The sequence below is a fragment of the Drosophila teissieri genome, chromosome 3R, assembly GCF_016746235.2.
Source record: "Drosophila teissieri strain GT53w chromosome 3R, Prin_Dtei_1.1, whole genome shotgun sequence".
Lineage (NCBI taxonomy): Eukaryota > Metazoa > Arthropoda > Insecta > Diptera > Drosophilidae > Drosophila > Drosophila teissieri.
Window position 1 is genome coordinate 28,166,548 of NC_053032.1, and position 17,250 is coordinate 28,183,797.

Below are 17,250 nucleotides of genomic sequence, written 5' to 3' on the forward strand. Positions count from 1 at the left end.
GCAGACGAAGAGCACCAACACAGCCGGCTAGCAGCGTAACCGATTGTCATCCAGAACAGATCAATACAAAACATGTTTTGCTAGCTAGCCGAACTAAACTTGAAGTTCAGGAATAGGAACAGGACACCGTTTAGAATGTGGAAGTCTCTTTCGTATATTATTGAAGCTTACTTTAAAGTTTATGCTCTTAAGTTAGGCGATAAATGAACGGGGCTAAGGGCTACAGAGTGCGAACAAAGTCTTATTAGTCGGCCTAGCCCAGAAGTGGGCTCAGGCCCAGAGATTGGCTTACATAACTAGAAATGCATCGCATGGAATGTCGAGTTGCCGATGATGTAGATCTAAAATACTTAACTACTCATTAGGCCTTTTTATAGTCGATCTGGTTTGTGTTTAACGATCGTGCATAGCCTAAGCCACCGGAGGAACTTCTGGAGAAGCCACGGTGACTGTAACGCTATTCTCGACCTGTTCTACAGGTTCGACAATCGGCTGCGGAGTCGGGGATGGCGATGGTGATGTATTCACCGCAATCGTTGTCACTGCAGCCGCTGGATAATGGCCATTTACTTCGGCATTGCTATTGCAATCTTCCCCGGCAGACTCTTCCACGTCGTCGTCATCAACGGGTGTTTCTTGGCTTAAGACCGCCGCTAAGCGATTGTCATCTGCTTCGGGAGCTGGATCAGCTTCTTCCCCTGTCGTCAAAGCGGCGACCTCTGTCACTTGTGGCTCTGGCATCTGCTCCAGTTCGGAGTCGCCGCCCTCTTCGCTCGCTCCATTTGCATTTAAATGCACGGCTACGTCGCCATTGTGCGCGGAATGGGGCCCCCGAAGCTCATTGATGATTTTCTCCCCCACCTTCGCGTCGATCTCACTGATCTTCTCCTGCAGCTTGCATTTGAACTCGATCGGCCACTTGGGGCTCCATTCACGGAACAGCTTAATCTGCGGACAATGAACCATGAGAAGGGGGAACCCGAGCAGGGAACTTTCTACTACTTACGCGACACTGGAACAGGCTCATAGGCTTGTCCTGCACTGCTGCGTTGGCCAGTGAGTTGACCAATCCATTCATCTGGCCATCGCTGGAGCTAGAACTGGATCCCCGGGCCAGGTACTCCACGAAAACATAGACAAAGTCATCCCGCTGCAGCTCGCTCCACTCGTTAAACCACTGAATTATGTAGCGAAACTCGCCGTCTATTGATAAATTGCTCATCGACATCCCGCCTCCGTTTGTTTATATTGCTCTTTCCCACGATGCTAACGCCCCCGCAGTTCCTCTGCCTATTTCTTCAGTGGATTTAGCGATGCGCTGGCACGGATTGGGAAACTCGAAAAACGGTTCGCTACGATGCGGCTGCAACTCCAGACTGCTGGCTTAACTGCTGAGCGTTGTGCTCTCAAGTTGCTAGTAAAAGTAAAACCTGTTTCCGCTTCTAATTTTTTTCCAACAGGCTCGGCTTTGTGCAATCTAGAGATGCGCACTAAAGAGAATATTCTTCACGATGGACACGAAATATTGATGCAAAGCTTATGGTTAATATGTATAAACAAATAAATGTGGTCATCTTGCACTTATTAGATGCTACTTTGCTAGCGAGTAAACTTAGTTATATAGAGCTATGCGCTATCACAACATATTTAATTCAACTTGCTTATGCTTAAGAGACACTTGCAACGCCGTGACACGAGAAGTCTAAGGTCACGCTTGCATCTCTTAAGTAAACCTGCCTCAAAACAGCTGATTGGCGATAACAACCCCAAAGCTCGTTATCGATTGACCGCACCTGCGGGGGAACTCAAAAATTTAATGAATCATTATAAACCAGCTAAGTTTAAAGACATTTTTTAGCTTTGTTAAAAAAAATTAAGAAGGACTTTTGCACAAGTTTGCCGTTTCGTTAATGCCAAAAAAATCATTGAATCTGGTAAGCATACTCTTTGAACGAACCTTGTAAAAATATACAAGATGAGCCATGGCGAGATATTTATTCATGTTCCTTTTTTTTACAGTGGTAACATATCCACAATATCGTTTTGCGAATTTACTTCTTAAACACGTTTTTAGTGAAAACCATCGTTTGAATTTCGCAGGCATTCAGGATTATTTAGAGCATTTGGTGGGAAAATCATTTCACCATTTGGTAACACTGCCTTGAACATTTTCAGACAGTAAATAACTTTAAGAAAATCATTTATTACAACAAAAAAGATGTCTTCGTCCGAACTGGAAGTACAGAAGGCTGCCGATGGCCAGCAGGAGCAGCAGCTGCCGCCAGGCGTGGAGATTACGGGGTCCAAGGAGCCGGAGGAGGACACAAATGCCCATACGAAGGAGGAACGCGATTTTGCCGCGGCGGAGCAGTACAAAAATCAGGGAAATGAAATGCTCAAAAGTAAGTACTGCTGGCAATCAGTCGGCGCGTAATGACCACGATTAGTGGCCTGCGAGCAACCCATTCTGTGACTGCACTTTCTGAGTGCCACCTTCAACATAACCTTAAAACAATGGCAAACTTTGGCTGTGTGTGATAATTTACAAGTCTGCCGAAACTTATGGGGGTATAATTAGTACCATTACTCACCCTTTGGTCCATTCCCATAGCCAAGGAGTTCTCAAAAGCCATCGACATGTACAGCAAAGCCATAGAACTGCACCCCAGCAACGCGATATATTACGCCAACCGATCCTTGGCGCATTTGCGCCAGGAGAGCTTTGGTTTCGCACTACAGGATGGTGTTTCGGCGGTGAAGGCGGATCCCGCCTACCTCAAAGGTTACTATCGCCGGGCAGCGGCTCACATGTCTCTGGGGAAGTTCAAGCAAGCTCTCTGTGACTTTGAATTCGTAAGTAATCCCCGCGAGCACCGTTGGCCGACCACTGCATAATAAAAATTTGGTTTCAGGTCGCAAAGTGCCGCCCGAACGACAAAGACGCAAAGCTGAAGTTCACCGAGTGCAACAAAATCGTAAAAATGCGCGCCTTCGAACGGGCCATTGCTGTGGATAAGCCCGAGAAGACGCTCTCTGAGATGTATAGCGACATGGAGAACATAAGTAAGTGGATTATTTTTACTCCTTGTGGACGTGGAGATTTACTTGCGTTTGGCAACCTATTACAGCTATTGAGGATGATTACAAGGGTCCGCAGCTGGAAGACGGCAAAGTGACTCTGAAGTTCATGAAGGAATTGATGGAGCATTACAAGGCACAGAAGCGATTGCACCGCAAATTTGCCTACAAAGTAAGCGTTTAACCCCCAATCCCAGCTGACCTTTGAATACTCATATAACTTCTTCCAGATACTCTGCGAGATCGATACGTACATGCGAGCTCAGCCCTCGCTGGTGGACATCACTGTGCCGGATGAAGAGAAGTTCACGATTTGTGGCGACATCCACGGTCAATTCTACGACTTGATGAACATATTCGAGATCAATGGCCTGCCCTCTGAAAAGAACCCCTATCTGTTCAACGGCGATTTCGTTGACAGGGGTTCCTTCTCTGTGGAGTGTATATTCACGCTGTTTGGTTTCAAGCTGCTGTATCCGAATCACTTCTTCTTGTCGCGCGGTTAGTTTTTATTTCTGTCTACATGTTAGGATGTTTTATATAACATGCTTTAAATTTATTCCAGGCAACCACGAAAGCATCAACATGAACCAAATGTATGGTTTTACTGGCGAGGTGACAGCAAAGTACACTAGCGCCATGGCTGACATATTCACGCAAGTTTTCAACTGGTTACCGTTGTGCCACTGCATCAACCAAAAGATCCTGGTTATGCACGGCGGTCTCTTCTCCTCCGAAAACGTGACTCTGGACAATATAAGACGCATCGAACGAAATTGCCAGCCGCCCGAGGAAGGTCTTATGTGCGAGTTGCTATGGTCCGATCCTCAGCAATGGATGGGACTGGGACAGTCGAAGCGCGGCGTGGGCATCCAGTTTGGTCCGGACATTACCGAGACGTTCTGCAAAAACAACAACCTGGACTACATCATTCGAAGCCACGAGGTCAAGGATATGGGCTATGAAGTGGCTCACAACGGTCAATGCATAACAGTCTTCTCTGCTCCGAACTATTGGTAAGCCTGCACATTCGACACCTAGACTTTACGTAATCTGTGACCGTTTCTGCAGTGATACTATGGGCAACATGGGCGCATTTATTACCATAACGGGTAACAATTTGAAACCAAATTACAAATCATTCGAGGCTGTGGTAAGTATTCAAAAATAACTTTACTCTAGTCAATTCATTATTGTATTCTTTTCAGCCACATCCCGACGTCAAGCCCATGGCTTATGCCAACAGCTTAATGAACTGGCTGGCGTAGTCAGTTTCGCATCAACTTCAATAGCTAAACCATACTCCCACACAACACATACCAATTTACAAACAGCTTGAGAACCCACAACTGCAAAACAGCACAGCTTACAATGATCAAAGGAGAGGAAAAGGATTCGAAGATGCTCAATAGACTTATGCACACTGCGAGCTGCTTCACTACTTAAGTATGCGTACGGCGAGTCAATAAGGCGAAGGACGCGAGGAGGGCGGGGAAAGGATCACGATCACAAATACAGAACAGCAATCATTTTATAAATTCAGCTATATTTGATACAGAACGAAATGTTATAGTGAATAGTGGCTTTAGAAGTCGGATGCTAAGTTTTATCGGTGCCAAGCATCTGCGGTTCCACTTGTAAGTGAAAATTGAAAGAAAAAGTTTGTTTATGCATAGCATTTAGTTATGGCAACCAAAACATAATATACAAGTACATATATAAAATTTTTCATCAATTTTGTTTGTTCCCAACGCTTTATTTGTGTATAAAACCAGTTTTGTTCAACCCTTGCCTTGTTTATATTATATAAAAGTCATTTCAATAAAACTAATCAAGTTATAGATACCTCAATAATAATCCCATAATTTTTTCAATCCAAAAACTATTGCCTACTCTACTGGCATAAACAAAACAGTATGTTCTGATCAAAATATCCGAAAATGCATAAAAAGACACCTAGCTTAAGAGCCTTTAATGTTAATCGAGTGAACAGAAATCAGAATAGAGCAATTGTGAAATAAAAATCGGTCCGTTCTTTATTAATCAAGATCGAGTCCACTAGCTATGCTAAAGCCCATGACCCCGAAGATCTGGTTAACATTAGCCTGATAATCCTTAAGATGGGCCCGCTGCAGCAGCGTAACGTATACGAAAGGTCCATTGTAAGGAATAAGTTGGAGGAAGAAGGCCCGGGCTGGCGTCTGTAGCTCTAGCGGCTGTACCTGAGACAGGTAAATCACCACCGTGCTCATGATCTCATGCAGATGTCTTCCCTCTATCTGCAGGCCGAGTATAAAGTCCGCCAGGCTCTTCAGCAGTTTAAGCTGCAGTTTGTACTCCTGAGTCTGCGCTTGTGAGGTCTCAATGCTGCTGTGCAGCGAAGCTGCTTTAAGGAACTGCTTTAATTGGGGTATCACATCACTGCAAGGCAGAAGGATCAGTTGAAGAAAATTATTCAGTCTTTAAACAGGGACTTACCTAAGGCTTCGTTTAAGTATAAAGTCCTTCGCATGAACGCCTAGCAAGTGCAGCAAGGTGAAGCAACGATTTAGCACTAGCGCGTCCTTTTGACGGAATTTTTCGATTAAAGGTTGCCACACTAGATGCACTAATGGCAAGAGCTCGTCCTCGTAGTCCGCCAGGAGTGGCAGACCGCTGGAGAAACATTCTAAAGCTGCAATCTGCTGCCCCTGATCAGCGGTGGAAATGAACTTGATTACTTGACCAAGTATATCCTTGACCATTTCCACGTGGCGCGGAAGAACGGGCTTTGTGGGTTTCGGTTCCGTTTCATCTTCATCGTCGGCTTCATCCTTTGCCGGCACCTCTGCGTCGGCCATGTCGGCGTCACCATTCAGATCTTCCTGTAACTTTGGCTTCTCCAGCACACTCATCCACGTGCTTAGGACGTTCTGCTCCTCATCCACATGCATCGGCAGCTCGGCATTAACCTCCGCCGCAGCACCAACTTGCCAATCGGACACATGATTCAGGAATGCTTTGAAGACGCGAAGATAAGAATGCACGTTGGTTGTCTGGTGCGACTTGGAGCACTCCTCGCGTATAGTTTGGAATAAGCTGTCCAGGTGGGGCACATTGCCGCGAGTGCTGTACTGCAAAACGACGGTTAGAATGTCCACGGCGGCGGTGCTATCTGGCGACCGTTTTAGCAACGCGTTCAGGTGAAAAGTGATGTAGTCGGTAGAGCATTCTATAAAATGTGAGGGTTCCGCATATCTTAGAGCGTACTGCATGGAAACAAACGCGAAACTGGCCGCTTGATGGACGATGGTGTTACTGCTAGCCACCTTGAGAAGCACTTTGTGGAGACTTAAAAATATATACCTGTCGAAGGTATCCCCAATAAATCTTGCAACGTGACCCACTGCATCCAAAATTAAGCAGGTGTGCAGCACATTAAACTGGGCGTCTGCAATGGTCACCCGACTACCGACCACCTCCGTCTGCTCGTCGTCAGAGTCGCAGTCCTGGGTGCGGACCTCAATCGCCGATGAATAGAGGCCAGGAGTACGTTCCTCAAACCAATGCGTGGGCTACCAAAAAATATTTTAGTACGCATTGTACACTTGTAAAATCCATTCTCACCTTGTTGACCTTAAGGCGCCACGCCGAGTCCGGCTGAAGAGCCAGGTTCCAATGTTCATCTCTGAGGATTTGGTCCAAAAAAAGTTTAGCCAGCACCAGTCGACTTTCCCGTGCCTTCTTCTCCTGCGGCGTTACCATCAGAGTTAGAAGCAGCACACACTCGTTCATGGATGAGGACCTTTGCTGAATTAGCTCCTGACAGTAATCAAATACAAGCCGATTGAGTGTGGGCTCAGCACCCAACAGGACTCCAATGTCATATAGGATATCAACGGTACGCTTTGAGCTTAGGTACTTGAACTGTCTCCAAGGCAGTTTGGCCAATTCGGCGGCCAGGCCTTTGGAATCGCCTTCTCGAATACGACGAAGAGAATATTCCTCGTTGAGAAGGTCCCTGGTGGGTCGTTGGTCTAGTGCTGTCAGCAGACAGGTGACAAACATCTCCAGATTTTTGGGAACTAGCAGCAACAACTGCAACTTATCGGCGTTGACGTTGCGCAGAAATCCTTTGAAAAAAAGAAGCTCGGCAAACTGTTCGTTGTCCTCACAGCGATGCAGTATGCGTGGCCATTTATTGAGGTGGGCATCTAGCAGCATCTCCGCATTCTCATCGAATATCCCTTGGCTACTGGGCTGTTGTTGCAACACAATTAGGGTGTCCCTGCATCGCTGCGCAATCTTTTCATTTTCGTCCTCTGACAGAGCCAATACGCTCTCCAGTACGTGTAGAAAGTTTCCCCTTAAATTGTGGGCACAATGTTTCAGCAACAGGCAACAAATATCCGCGTAGGATTCCCTAACCCGCAGGGCGCTGTGAGCCCGTAGGATACTCGTTTCCGCAAAGATTGGCCGAAGGCGCCGCGAGGTGGCCGCCACCCACTGAGTCGAACGAAGCTCTGATTGCATTTGATGCAATCGCTCCTCATTCTGCTCAGTAGTTGCCTTTTTGCTGCCGAAAAAGGTGAAATCACATTGCTGAGCCAACATGTCCTCGTTGTTTTTGAACAGTTTTCGGAAGGCATCTTCATCGTAGCGCATTTTCATAAACTCTTCTGTGGTTTCCTCAAACATTATGCAAATAATGCGTCCAAGCGCTTGAATGGCCATCTATTTATAATATTTAACTGAGTTGAACTCTTTCAAAACCGTCAACAAACTCACCGATTTTATAGTCTCGCCTACTTTGTCATCTTTCATTGAAGTTTTAAACAGCACAATGAGGACCTTGGGAAGGAATATAAAAATGGTATTGGCCACCTGACTACGCAGCACAACATCCACTTGATCAGATTCGTCGTGGACATAGAAAACCAGCATCAGGCACTGAATGGCTGTTTGGACGAGCTTTCGATACTTTTCCTGTTCGATGATCTCCAAGAGCATAATCAGTATCTGACCAATGACCATCGCTGTCTCCTTAACGTAGAAAGACTCCAGCACATCGGTGGTGGAGCGACGCAGTGCCTCGAATATACACTGAACGGCAGCCAGTTTGATTTCCTCGGAGAGGTTGGGTCGCATGACCGCTGCCTTGGAGTCGCGTACCTGTTGCAGCACCACCACCAGGATGGAACGCAGACCCTTCTCATCGGCCAGGTATGTTTGGGAGACAATGTTGCTCAAGCAGTTCATCAGGCTGGTGCGAAGCTCCTGGTTTTCTCTATGAAAAAGACAGTCTGCTCTGAAGGCGAAATCCCAAGCGGATTAGAGCCACTTACCCTGTTAGCTCATCCAGTTTGAGCACTAGTGGCACCACCGTTTGCACCTGGTAAATACGCATTTCTCCAAAGTTGAATCCCTCGATTTCGCGCTCCACCACAGACAACGTGTCCTTGCTGGGCTCCTTGATGAAGCCCTCCACCGCCGGCTTTATCTTCGTCACATACCGCTCCAGATGCATCATCGTGGCAGCAGTATCCACTACCCAAAACTAAACCCGGCAAAAATCCGCAAAGCAATTTTGAACCAACAGCTGTTCTGCCAGTCACATGCAAACGCGCGATATTTCGGCCCAGCCGCCCCCAATCGCTATCGAAAGCTATCGGTTCTTTCGAATTGCGCGCCAAACCGCCCCCACTTGTGATCGTTTTTTTTTTTAACCGCCAGTACAGACTAATATATTTACAAGTTTCAAGATTTAGGTAAACTCGGTTCGAGCTCGGTTGAATGCTACAAGTTTACATAATCAGATCGAATTTTAATTTAACCATCTAGCTGTAGAATTCATGTTGAGCCTCGTCCTTGCGGACGCTGGTCTTGTAACCCTTTTCGAAATCCTTGGCGTTGACCACATAGCGATTCTCGCGCACCGCATGCATTCCAGCCTCTTGGCAGATGGCATTGATATCTGCATTGGAGATCTTGTCCGGACGTGCAATGATGTCCTCCAGGTCCACATCCTCGCCCACATTCATTTTCGAGGTGATTGTGGTAAAGACCAAGCGTTTCTGGCGACGATCCGGCAATGGAAATTCAATTTTGCGATCCAAACGGCCGGGTCGCAATAGAGCTGGATCTAAGGTATCCGCACGATTGGTGGCCATGATAACTTTAATGTTTGTTGTCTCATCAAAGCCATCCATTTGGTTGAGTAGCTCCAGCAGAATGCGCTGCACCTCGCGATCCGCACCTGTCTGTGCATCGAAACGCCTGGTGGCAATCGCGTCGATCTCATCAATGAAGATAACTGAAGGAGAGTTCTGCTTGGCCAGGCGGAAAAGATCTCGTACCATGCGCGGCCCCTCGCCGAGGTATTTCTGGACGAACTCAGAGCCCACGACACGAATAAAGGATGCAGTTGTGTGATGGGCTACCGCCTTGGCCAGCATGGTTTTACCACATCCAGGTGGCCCAAAGAGGAGAACGCCGCGTGGGGGATCAATGCCTGAAAGATAATTAGTGGAAATAGTGTTTTAATATTGCGATTAACCCACCAATCTGCTTGTACAGCTGGGCGTGGGTCAAGGGCAGCTCGACAGCCTCGCGTATCTCCTGTTTCTGCATATCCAAGCCCCCAATGTCAGAGTAGCTGACATCTGGTCTTTCGTCCGGCGATAGCATCGATATGGTGCTGTCCGCCTCTGGCGGCACTAGATCGACCAGGCAATTGCTCTGCTTGTGTAGCGCGACCGAAGAGGACGGCTTCAATTGCTCCCTGTCGATGGTGGATAGCACTCGAACGTAGTAATTGGAGCCGGTGGTGGAGGCCACTATGCCATTGTTTTCGTCCACCGCCTCCAGAAACTGACCAATGACCAGGGGCACGGCCTTTATGCGCTTCACTTCTTCCTGGGCGTGTATGAACTCCTTCTTCAGGTTGCGTTGCTCCTCCTTGATGTAATCCTCCTGCACCTGGATGAGCTCCAGCTCCATCTGGAGCTTCTTGTAGAGAACATACAGATCATGCGGATCCAGTCCATCGTACTTCTGCAGCGACTTCTGGTGAAACTGAGCAATTTCCTCCTTTAACAAGCGCATTTTAGTCTTGTCCCTGTGAATATTCGATTCGAAAGGAAAGGCAATGACAAGAATTTTCAAAAGCTAAAGCAGGGTGGCGATGAAAAGTTATCGATAACCGTTATTCAGCTATGGGAGAGATGGGAATGGCAATACTAGAAAGAGCTACCCTACATGGGCGTAGTTAAAAACATTTACTTAACACTCATTTTATATATTGATATATTTTATTTAAAAACCATATCTTATAAGTGCTATCGAAATATTAAGTGCTACAATCTATAAAGTAGTTATAAACCCCCCTCGGTGCATTTTGGCGTCGACACGTGAATGGCAATCAGCTGTTGTACCGACCTGTTGTTTTTCTTGGACTTGCTTTTGTTGTGGTTGATTTTCTGCCTCCGACGTGGAGCGATCTATTTATATATCTATTTTGGTTTATTTTGGAACCACCACATATTCTCTTCGGCATAGGAAACATATATATGCCCAAGCACTTTCTGTGAGACCATTAAACACTTACTCAAAGAACGGCTGCTAGATATTGACGTTGTGCAACGCCGGCTCTGATTGGGAAATCCTCGTCAGATTCCATCGGCCAGAAATTTATAGATTTTCCAACGGACAAGAACATATTAATATCGGTGTCAAAACCATTATGGCCATTATGTAACGCCCCGATTCCTGTCCAGCACACTTTGCACACCAGCGACACCCAAAGGCCGACCAACCGCCTACACCATGGACATCCTAATCTTTCTGACGGCGGCGGCCCATCTGGTCTACACGCCCTTTACGAAAGTGGAGGAAAGCTTCAATCTGCAGGCCATGCACGACATCCTATATCTGCGGAACAACTTTACGCAGGTGGATGGCACAAGTTCCCCAAACCTCTTGCCAGTTCACTAATGTCTTGCTGCATTTCAGTATGATCACCATGACTATCCGGGCGTGGTTCCACGGACCTTCATCGGTCCGCTGGTGGTGTCCATGATCTCTGCCCCGTTCGTTCTTCTCTTCGAGACCCTCAGCATCAACAAGTTTTGGGCCCAATATGTAGGTAAAATCAGCATTTCAACTACCCATTTCGGTATGTTAATTCATTGTGTACCCCTTAGTGCGGCTCGTCCTGGCTGGAGCCATCTCTGTGGCCTGGAACAGCCTGCGGCAGGCGGTGACTAAGATTTACGGAGTTGAAGTCCGTCTGTGGTTCACTGCCATCACGATTACGCAGTTCCACTTCATGTTCTACATGACTCGGCCTCTGCCCAATATCTTTGCATTGCCGATGGGTAAGTCGATAAGACGGTGCCTGCTATGTACGCAATATTGTTGGACTTCTCGTTGCAGTGCTCTTTGCCATTTCCTATTGGCTGCGCGACCAGCACAAGCCATTCATCATCTGCTCAGGCATATCCATCCTCGTCTTTCGATCCGAGTTGGCGTTATTTTTGGGTATTTTGCTGGTGGTGAGCCTCCTACGGCGGAAAGTCTCCATTGACGGGTGAGATTATCTATCAATCATAACATACTATTTAATACAAATTTTTGTATAAATAGGCTACTCAAAGTTGCTGTGCCGGCGGGCGTTTGCATTTTGGCCGCCACAGTGCTAGTGGACTCGTTCTTTTGGCGCCGCCTCCTTTGGCCCGAAGGGGAGGTGCTATGGTATAACACCATACTCAATAAGAGCTCCAACTGGGGCACTTCGCCCTTTCTATGGTACTTTTACTCCGCCCTGCCCCGTGCCATGGGTGCATCGCTGGTGCTTGTACCCATCGGCGTCACATTGGAGCCACGTATTCGGCCGTTGGTCTTGTCAGCTCTTCTCTTTGTCCTGTTGTACTCCATTTTGCCCCACAAGGAGCTGCGTTTCATCATCTACGTGTTTCCAGTTCTCAACATTGCTGCTGCTTGCGCATGCCAGCGAATGTAACTATTAATGGTTAATTTAAGAGATGAAATTCGATTAACAATTTGTTTCCTCGTTTAGTTGGATGAATAGCGCCAAGTCAACGTGGCATAGCTTCCTAGCGCTCGCCTGTGGGGCCCATCTCCTGTTAAATGTATTTATGACGGTCTTCTTACTTGTCATTTCGGGCACTAACTATCCTGGCGGAGCAGCCCTATCCCGATTGCATCGCTTGGAAGCTGGTAGCTCAAATGTCTCCGTTCACATTTCCAACTTGGCCGCCCAAAGCGGCGTGTCCCGTTTTATGGAAATAAATAATGACTGGTCTTACAGCAAGGACGAGGCAATGAACTACACCCAAGCGGACTTGGATGCATACACACATCTTTTGGTGGAGGCGAAAAACAAGCAAAACACTGAACTATGGGCATCGCTCCAAAACGACTTCGATACGCTGGAGTTTGTTGACTGCTTTAACAGCATTGGCATTCAATACAATTCTCTGCTGCCGGTGCGAATAAAAACGAAGCCTTGCATTGGTATACTTAAAAAGAGAACAGTGCCTCCAAAGGAGGAATCAAAAACAAAAGAGAAAAAAGCAAAAACTAAGGCATCTCCGGTTGAAAAAGAAACGCTATTACCTCCAGTTAAAGATGTTCCAATAGTGATACCAGATCCAAAACTTAAATCCAAGCTACAAGTCGAACCGGATGATGATGATGGCATCGTGGCAACTGTGGAGGAGATGTCCCTGGAACTAGAAACGGATATTGAACCTCAAGCTGGGGCAGAGACCATCGAAGCGCCCTTAAAGGAGATAAACTTCCAGGAGCTGAGAACCCTCGCCTTAGGACAGGCAACCAAGAAGTCGAGAGCAGCCACCAAGATGAAGATTCGACAAATTATTGAACAGCACTACCGGGCCAAAGGCAAACAAATCGAAAACGACTCCGCAGAGACCCACAAAACCCAAGGACGAGCTGGATTACGGCAGTCCGTAAAGTCCATCATAAAGCAGGAGAAGATCAAGGAAATGATCGAGCAGATTGCAACGATGGATCTGACACGCATGTGCGATTTGGAAAAGACATCGACCAAAGATTGCTTAAAACAGGTCATTGACAAAATAGATGACAGCGAGGTTTTAAAATCCAAATGACAAAACGTATCATACTTTAAACAGTTTTTTAATTTAAAATAAGAGTTTGTTAAAGGCACAGTTGTAAACATTTAAAATAAAAACAAGAATGAAAGCGAGTATTGGTAATCAAAGTTGTATGCCCTGCCTATGCTTTGAAAGAAAGTTAGGTTTTCAAATACCGCGGACAAAACGCACCCGAATCACATCCAAACCGCGTTCACCTAAAAATCGCACCTAAATCGCGCCTAATTAGCCATTATCGCACACAAACCGCTCCCACACTAAACACAAATTTCCAAAAATAGTATATGACACATGACGTCACGTAGGAAATATTGTTTGCTACTCAAAATTAAATCCTATAAATTAAATTATAGAGTATTAAACATGACGTCATATATGTAAAATTTCCCATTGGTGATATCGCAATTTTCCCATCTCTAGCGTAAACGCGATATATTTAAATTATCAGTGGTGGAAACACATCAAATTTGTTTGACCAAATCTAAATTAGAAAAATCCGGAGGAAGCTGTTTGTTATCGTTATAAAAGGTGTGATAAGCCAGCCGGCAATTACAAATTGCCTTGCAGGTGTACCCACACTAATCCTCCCTATGGCGCTTTCGTCGCAGCCAAACCTTCACACGTATTCAACCACCAGCAATCATATGTTTTCTTATCACCTTCAGGTTGACCTCAGGCGCAGTACGTCGAATTTTGGAAGGGGAACAGTGCGCTGAAATGGAGCTTACTGGATGGGTGAAGAACTACGGCTGGGGCCGCAAGGGAATTAGCTCGGCGGTGGCCCAGCTGGCCATGGCCAATGATCCGGACTTTCGGCTTAACGAGGAGGAGACCTACGCGGAAATGTGGATGGGCACGCATGTGTGCGGCGTTTCCGTGGTCAAGGAAACCGGCGAGACTCTGGACCGGGTGCTGAAGAAAGACCTTTCATACCTGTTCAAGGTACTCAGCATTAACAAGGCGCTCAGCATCCAGGTGCATCCGAACAAGTGCGAGGCGGAGCGACTTCACAAGGAGCGCCCGGATATCTACAAGGATCCCAATCACAAGCCGGAACTGGCCATTGCCCTCACGCCTTTTCTGGCCCTCGTAGGCTTCATGTCAGCTGAAGACATCAGGGACTACATCGATGAGTTCCAGCCCCTTAGCAAACTCATTGGGAAGGACGCTGTGGATCAGCTCCACGACTCGACTGACGCAGAAAGCGTTAAATGGTGCTACGAGAAGCTGATGAAGACCGAGGAGTCGGTGATAGCCAAGTGCATCAGTGAGATAGCCAAGGATTACCAAAAAGGTGAGTCAATCTGTGCACACTTAGGAATATAAACTAACCCTCAGTCCCTTTAAACAGAACTGAAATCCAACGATTTACTGGACGTGTTCACCAAGGTCAACAAAGACTTCCCCGGCGATGTGGGCGTGCTGTCCCTGTTCTTCCTCAACCTCATCCGCCTGCAGCCCGGCCAGGCGATCTACTTGGGCGCGAACGAGATTCACGCCTACCTGGACGGCGACTGCGTGGAGTGCATGGCCTGCTCGGACAATGTGATCCGGGCGGGCCTCACGCCCAAGTACAAGGATGTGGACCAGCTGCTGGAATCGGTGATCTTCGAAAGTTCGTACAAGGATCGCAAGGAATTCATTCCGTACCGCATAGATGGGCAGGTCCAGGTCTATATTCCACCAGTAACTGATTTCGCCGTGATAAATGTGAACATTGAACACTCGTTGGAGTCGTACAAGCTAGAGATCCAAGCCTTTGGGTCCATAATGATTGTCCTGAAGGGATCACGCATTTTGAAATTGAAAACCCAGCAGGGAGATAAGGAGATCTTGGTGACTCGCGGCAGCATTGTGTACATTCCCGTCGAGGCAGCGCCGGAAATCGAGTTCGCCAAATCCGACGATTGCGATGAGGACTTCAGCGGCTACATAGCAACCAGCAACTACTTTCGAGTGCCGTGAAATTCTCAGTTAATCTAGATCTTTTGTACAGTGCAATAAAACCATTAACACGTTTTGGTGGTGAATTAATTTATTTATAATTACTTGCAATTAAGAGCTAAGAATGTAAGCTAAAGTGGCAATAGTAGCGATAAATAAGTTATCTAATCAATTGGCTATACTCGTTCCATGGTACATTTAATAATTAACGAGAAATATCTTGCGCACAAACAGGTAGTTTCTTAATTATTTGCGATTATTGCAACCAACAATTTTATGTACTTAAGCTAGAGCTACGAAACTCGATCGGTTACATTCACTGGGGATAAAGTATTCATACGTACGAAGCAAGAGGTTCGAGTGCAAATCTAGAATAATTCAATAGAATCTGTGCTTGGACTACTGGGCCTACGAAAATACCCAGTTATATGGCCTACTTAAAAAGGGTTAACAATGGAGAACATAAAATTGGCTACCATATAATACCGCCCGTCTTTGTTTGGTTGTCGGTGCCCGTGCGGGATGCGGTGGTTCTACGAATTGTAAATACATCAATTCACATTTATCCATCTCAGCAGCAGTTGCTTGGTTTGATTTCACAAAGTTTGGTAAAATGCTCAAAAAGTTTGTACCAAAAACAGAGTACATCATACGGTAAATCTCATAATAAAATTGTTTTCGGCCCCTTGCGGTTGCCATTTGTACACGAGTGTAGTAATAGTAAGTAGTTAGTATGTTGGTTCGCATATATAAATATATATATATATAGTTGTAGAAAGTAGTAGTTAGTTCATCCGGCTCGGCGGCTCGAAGTTCTTTTAAGTAGATGGGTTTGTTACGCTCGCGTTTGCCAGGAGTAGTTGCCACTACTTGTATATGTGTATAATATATGGTATAAATAACGCAATACCACCAGCTACAGTTTGTGCCCACAACATTGGTTCCTTTCCGTAACAATATTGAAATGGAGGTGTCTGACTATCGTGTTTCGCTATTGATTCGGGACGTGACCGTTGTGCATATTTAACTCTTGAGCAGATTGTTGGCGCGCTTGTTGACGCCATCCATGCGAATGTTATTGGCATCGCCCTTGGCATTGATGCGGTCCACCTGCTTGTTTTGGTTCTCCAGCTCGGAGCCCATGTCCAGGGCCATGTTGCGCAGGTTGCCCAGCATGGAGTTAACCTGTCCCAGATTCTCGTCCATTTCGTCCTCGCGTGCATCGTTCGTGATCCTGGCCACATAGCCGGATTGCGGCGGAGCACCCATGCCGCCGCGTTCCCGCTCATCGATGACCCTTTGCGGCTGGCTGGCCACGATTTTACCATCATCATTGGCCTTCCAGGCGCTCTCGCCGTCGTCCTTGATGTTCACCTTCTTCCAGGGCAGCACACAGATGCCGCAGCACTTCTCCATTCCACTCAAGTTCTTCTCCGCCTCCCTCATGTCCGCGTTGATCCGGTCCATGCCCTCCTCAATTCGGTCCAGCTGCTCGCCCTGGTCATCCAAGGCCACCAGCGTGCGAATACCAGCCTCCTTACTCTCGTCCATGAGCGCTAGCATACGACGCGTGCTCTCCAGGGATTCATCGGCCACCTGGCCGGACTTGAATTGCAGCTCCTGGAGCTCCGTGCGGGGCTCGGCATTCTCTATGGCGGCCATTTCGAAACTATCTATCTGGTTATTGGGTGCTTAGGAGATTTGGTGAGATCACTTGACTGCTTAGCAAGTGGTTGCGAGGCAAGACGACTGTCTTGTTGTTTTTGGGTGGGGAAATCTGGCCAGTGACTCACTCGCGAGATGAAAAACTACCCTTTGTGCTGGTTCGGTGTGTGACTTCGGTGGATATGTAGTTGGGGCGGGGCTAAGCTCGTTTGTGCTCTATACGTAGGAACTTATTCACAAGTTTTAATAATTTATTTGCGAAAGTATGAATTTTCACACCACACAACAATTCGCCAATTTGTATACTAGAGCTGCAAAAAAATCGATGTCAACATCGGTGCAGTTTTCGATAGGCGATGTTTGGGAGTGTTCACACCGTTTAATATTGCATTAAGGTTTAGAGCATTAAACCAAAAGCTTATTA

General features: G+C 46.7%; 7 protein-coding genes across 7 annotated transcripts; 3 read left to right on the top strand and 4 right to left on the bottom strand.

Annotated features, from left to right (window-relative positions):
* Positions 1-129: 129 nt before the first annotated feature.
* Positions 130-1,690, bottom strand: LOC122620910. Its single transcript, XM_043798590.1, has 2 exons — positions 1,007-1,690; positions 130-948 (listed from the first exon to the last, which is right to left on the bottom strand). Exons 1-2 carry the CDS (start codon positions 1,226-1,228, stop codon positions 412-414), a joined length of 759 nt encoding a protein of 252 aa, XP_043654525.1. The 5' UTR covers positions 1,229-1,690; the 3' UTR covers positions 130-411.
* A 436-nt stretch (positions 1,691-2,126) lies between these two features.
* Positions 2,127-4,935, top strand: LOC122622329 (serine/threonine-protein phosphatase 5). The gene is made up of 8 exons (XM_043800712.1): positions 2,127-2,402; positions 2,612-2,853; positions 2,913-3,063; positions 3,129-3,250; positions 3,309-3,579; positions 3,644-4,094; positions 4,150-4,231; positions 4,287-4,935. The coding sequence occupies exons 1-8, from the start codon at positions 2,219-2,221 to the stop codon at positions 4,344-4,346; spliced, it is 1,563 nt and encodes a 520-aa protein (XP_043656647.1). The 5' UTR covers positions 2,127-2,218; the 3' UTR covers positions 4,347-4,935.
* Positions 4,936-5,088: 153 nt separating this feature from the next.
* LOC122622324 (TELO2-interacting protein 1 homolog) lies at positions 5,089-8,644 on the bottom strand. The gene is made up of 5 exons (XM_043800703.1): positions 8,403-8,644; positions 7,846-8,344; positions 6,685-7,791; positions 5,557-6,632; positions 5,089-5,499 (listed from the first exon to the last, which is right to left on the bottom strand). The coding sequence occupies exons 1-5, from the start codon at positions 8,585-8,587 to the stop codon at positions 5,118-5,120; spliced, it is 3,249 nt and encodes a 1,082-aa protein (XP_043656638.1). The 5' UTR covers positions 8,588-8,644; the 3' UTR covers positions 5,089-5,117.
* A 149-nt stretch (positions 8,645-8,793) lies between these two features.
* On the bottom strand, positions 8,794-10,243 carry LOC122622331 (26S proteasome regulatory subunit 6B). The gene is made up of 2 exons (XM_043800715.1): positions 9,618-10,243; positions 8,794-9,568 (listed from the first exon to the last, which is right to left on the bottom strand). The coding sequence occupies exons 1-2, from the start codon at positions 10,159-10,161 to the stop codon at positions 8,895-8,897; spliced, it is 1,218 nt and encodes a 405-aa protein (XP_043656650.1). The 5' UTR covers positions 10,162-10,243; the 3' UTR covers positions 8,794-8,894.
* A 381-nt stretch (positions 10,244-10,624) lies between these two features.
* On the top strand, positions 10,625-13,305 carry LOC122622326 (probable Dol-P-Man:Man(7)GlcNAc(2)-PP-Dol alpha-1,6-mannosyltransferase). The gene is made up of 7 exons (XM_043800705.1): positions 10,625-10,642; positions 10,729-11,007; positions 11,068-11,200; positions 11,259-11,432; positions 11,491-11,644; positions 11,701-12,072; positions 12,134-13,305. Exons 2-7 carry the CDS (start codon positions 10,882-10,884, stop codon positions 13,209-13,211), a joined length of 2,037 nt encoding a protein of 678 aa, XP_043656640.1. The 5' UTR covers positions 10,625-10,642; positions 10,729-10,881; the 3' UTR covers positions 13,212-13,305.
* A 285-nt stretch (positions 13,306-13,590) lies between these two features.
* On the top strand, positions 13,591-15,251 carry LOC122622332 (mannose-6-phosphate isomerase). Its single transcript, XM_043800716.1, has 3 exons — positions 13,591-13,745; positions 13,883-14,511; positions 14,569-15,251. The coding sequence occupies exons 2-3, from the start codon at positions 13,935-13,937 to the stop codon at positions 15,180-15,182; spliced, it is 1,191 nt and encodes a 396-aa protein (XP_043656651.1). The 5' UTR covers positions 13,591-13,745; positions 13,883-13,934; the 3' UTR covers positions 15,183-15,251.
* Positions 15,235-17,131, bottom strand: LOC122622334 (synaptosomal-associated protein 25). Its single transcript, XM_043800718.1, has one exon. It carries the CDS (start codon positions 16,821-16,823, stop codon positions 16,185-16,187), a length of 639 nt encoding a protein of 212 aa, XP_043656653.1. The 5' UTR covers positions 16,824-17,131; the 3' UTR covers positions 15,235-16,184.
* Between the last annotated feature and the right edge of the window lie 119 nt (positions 17,132-17,250).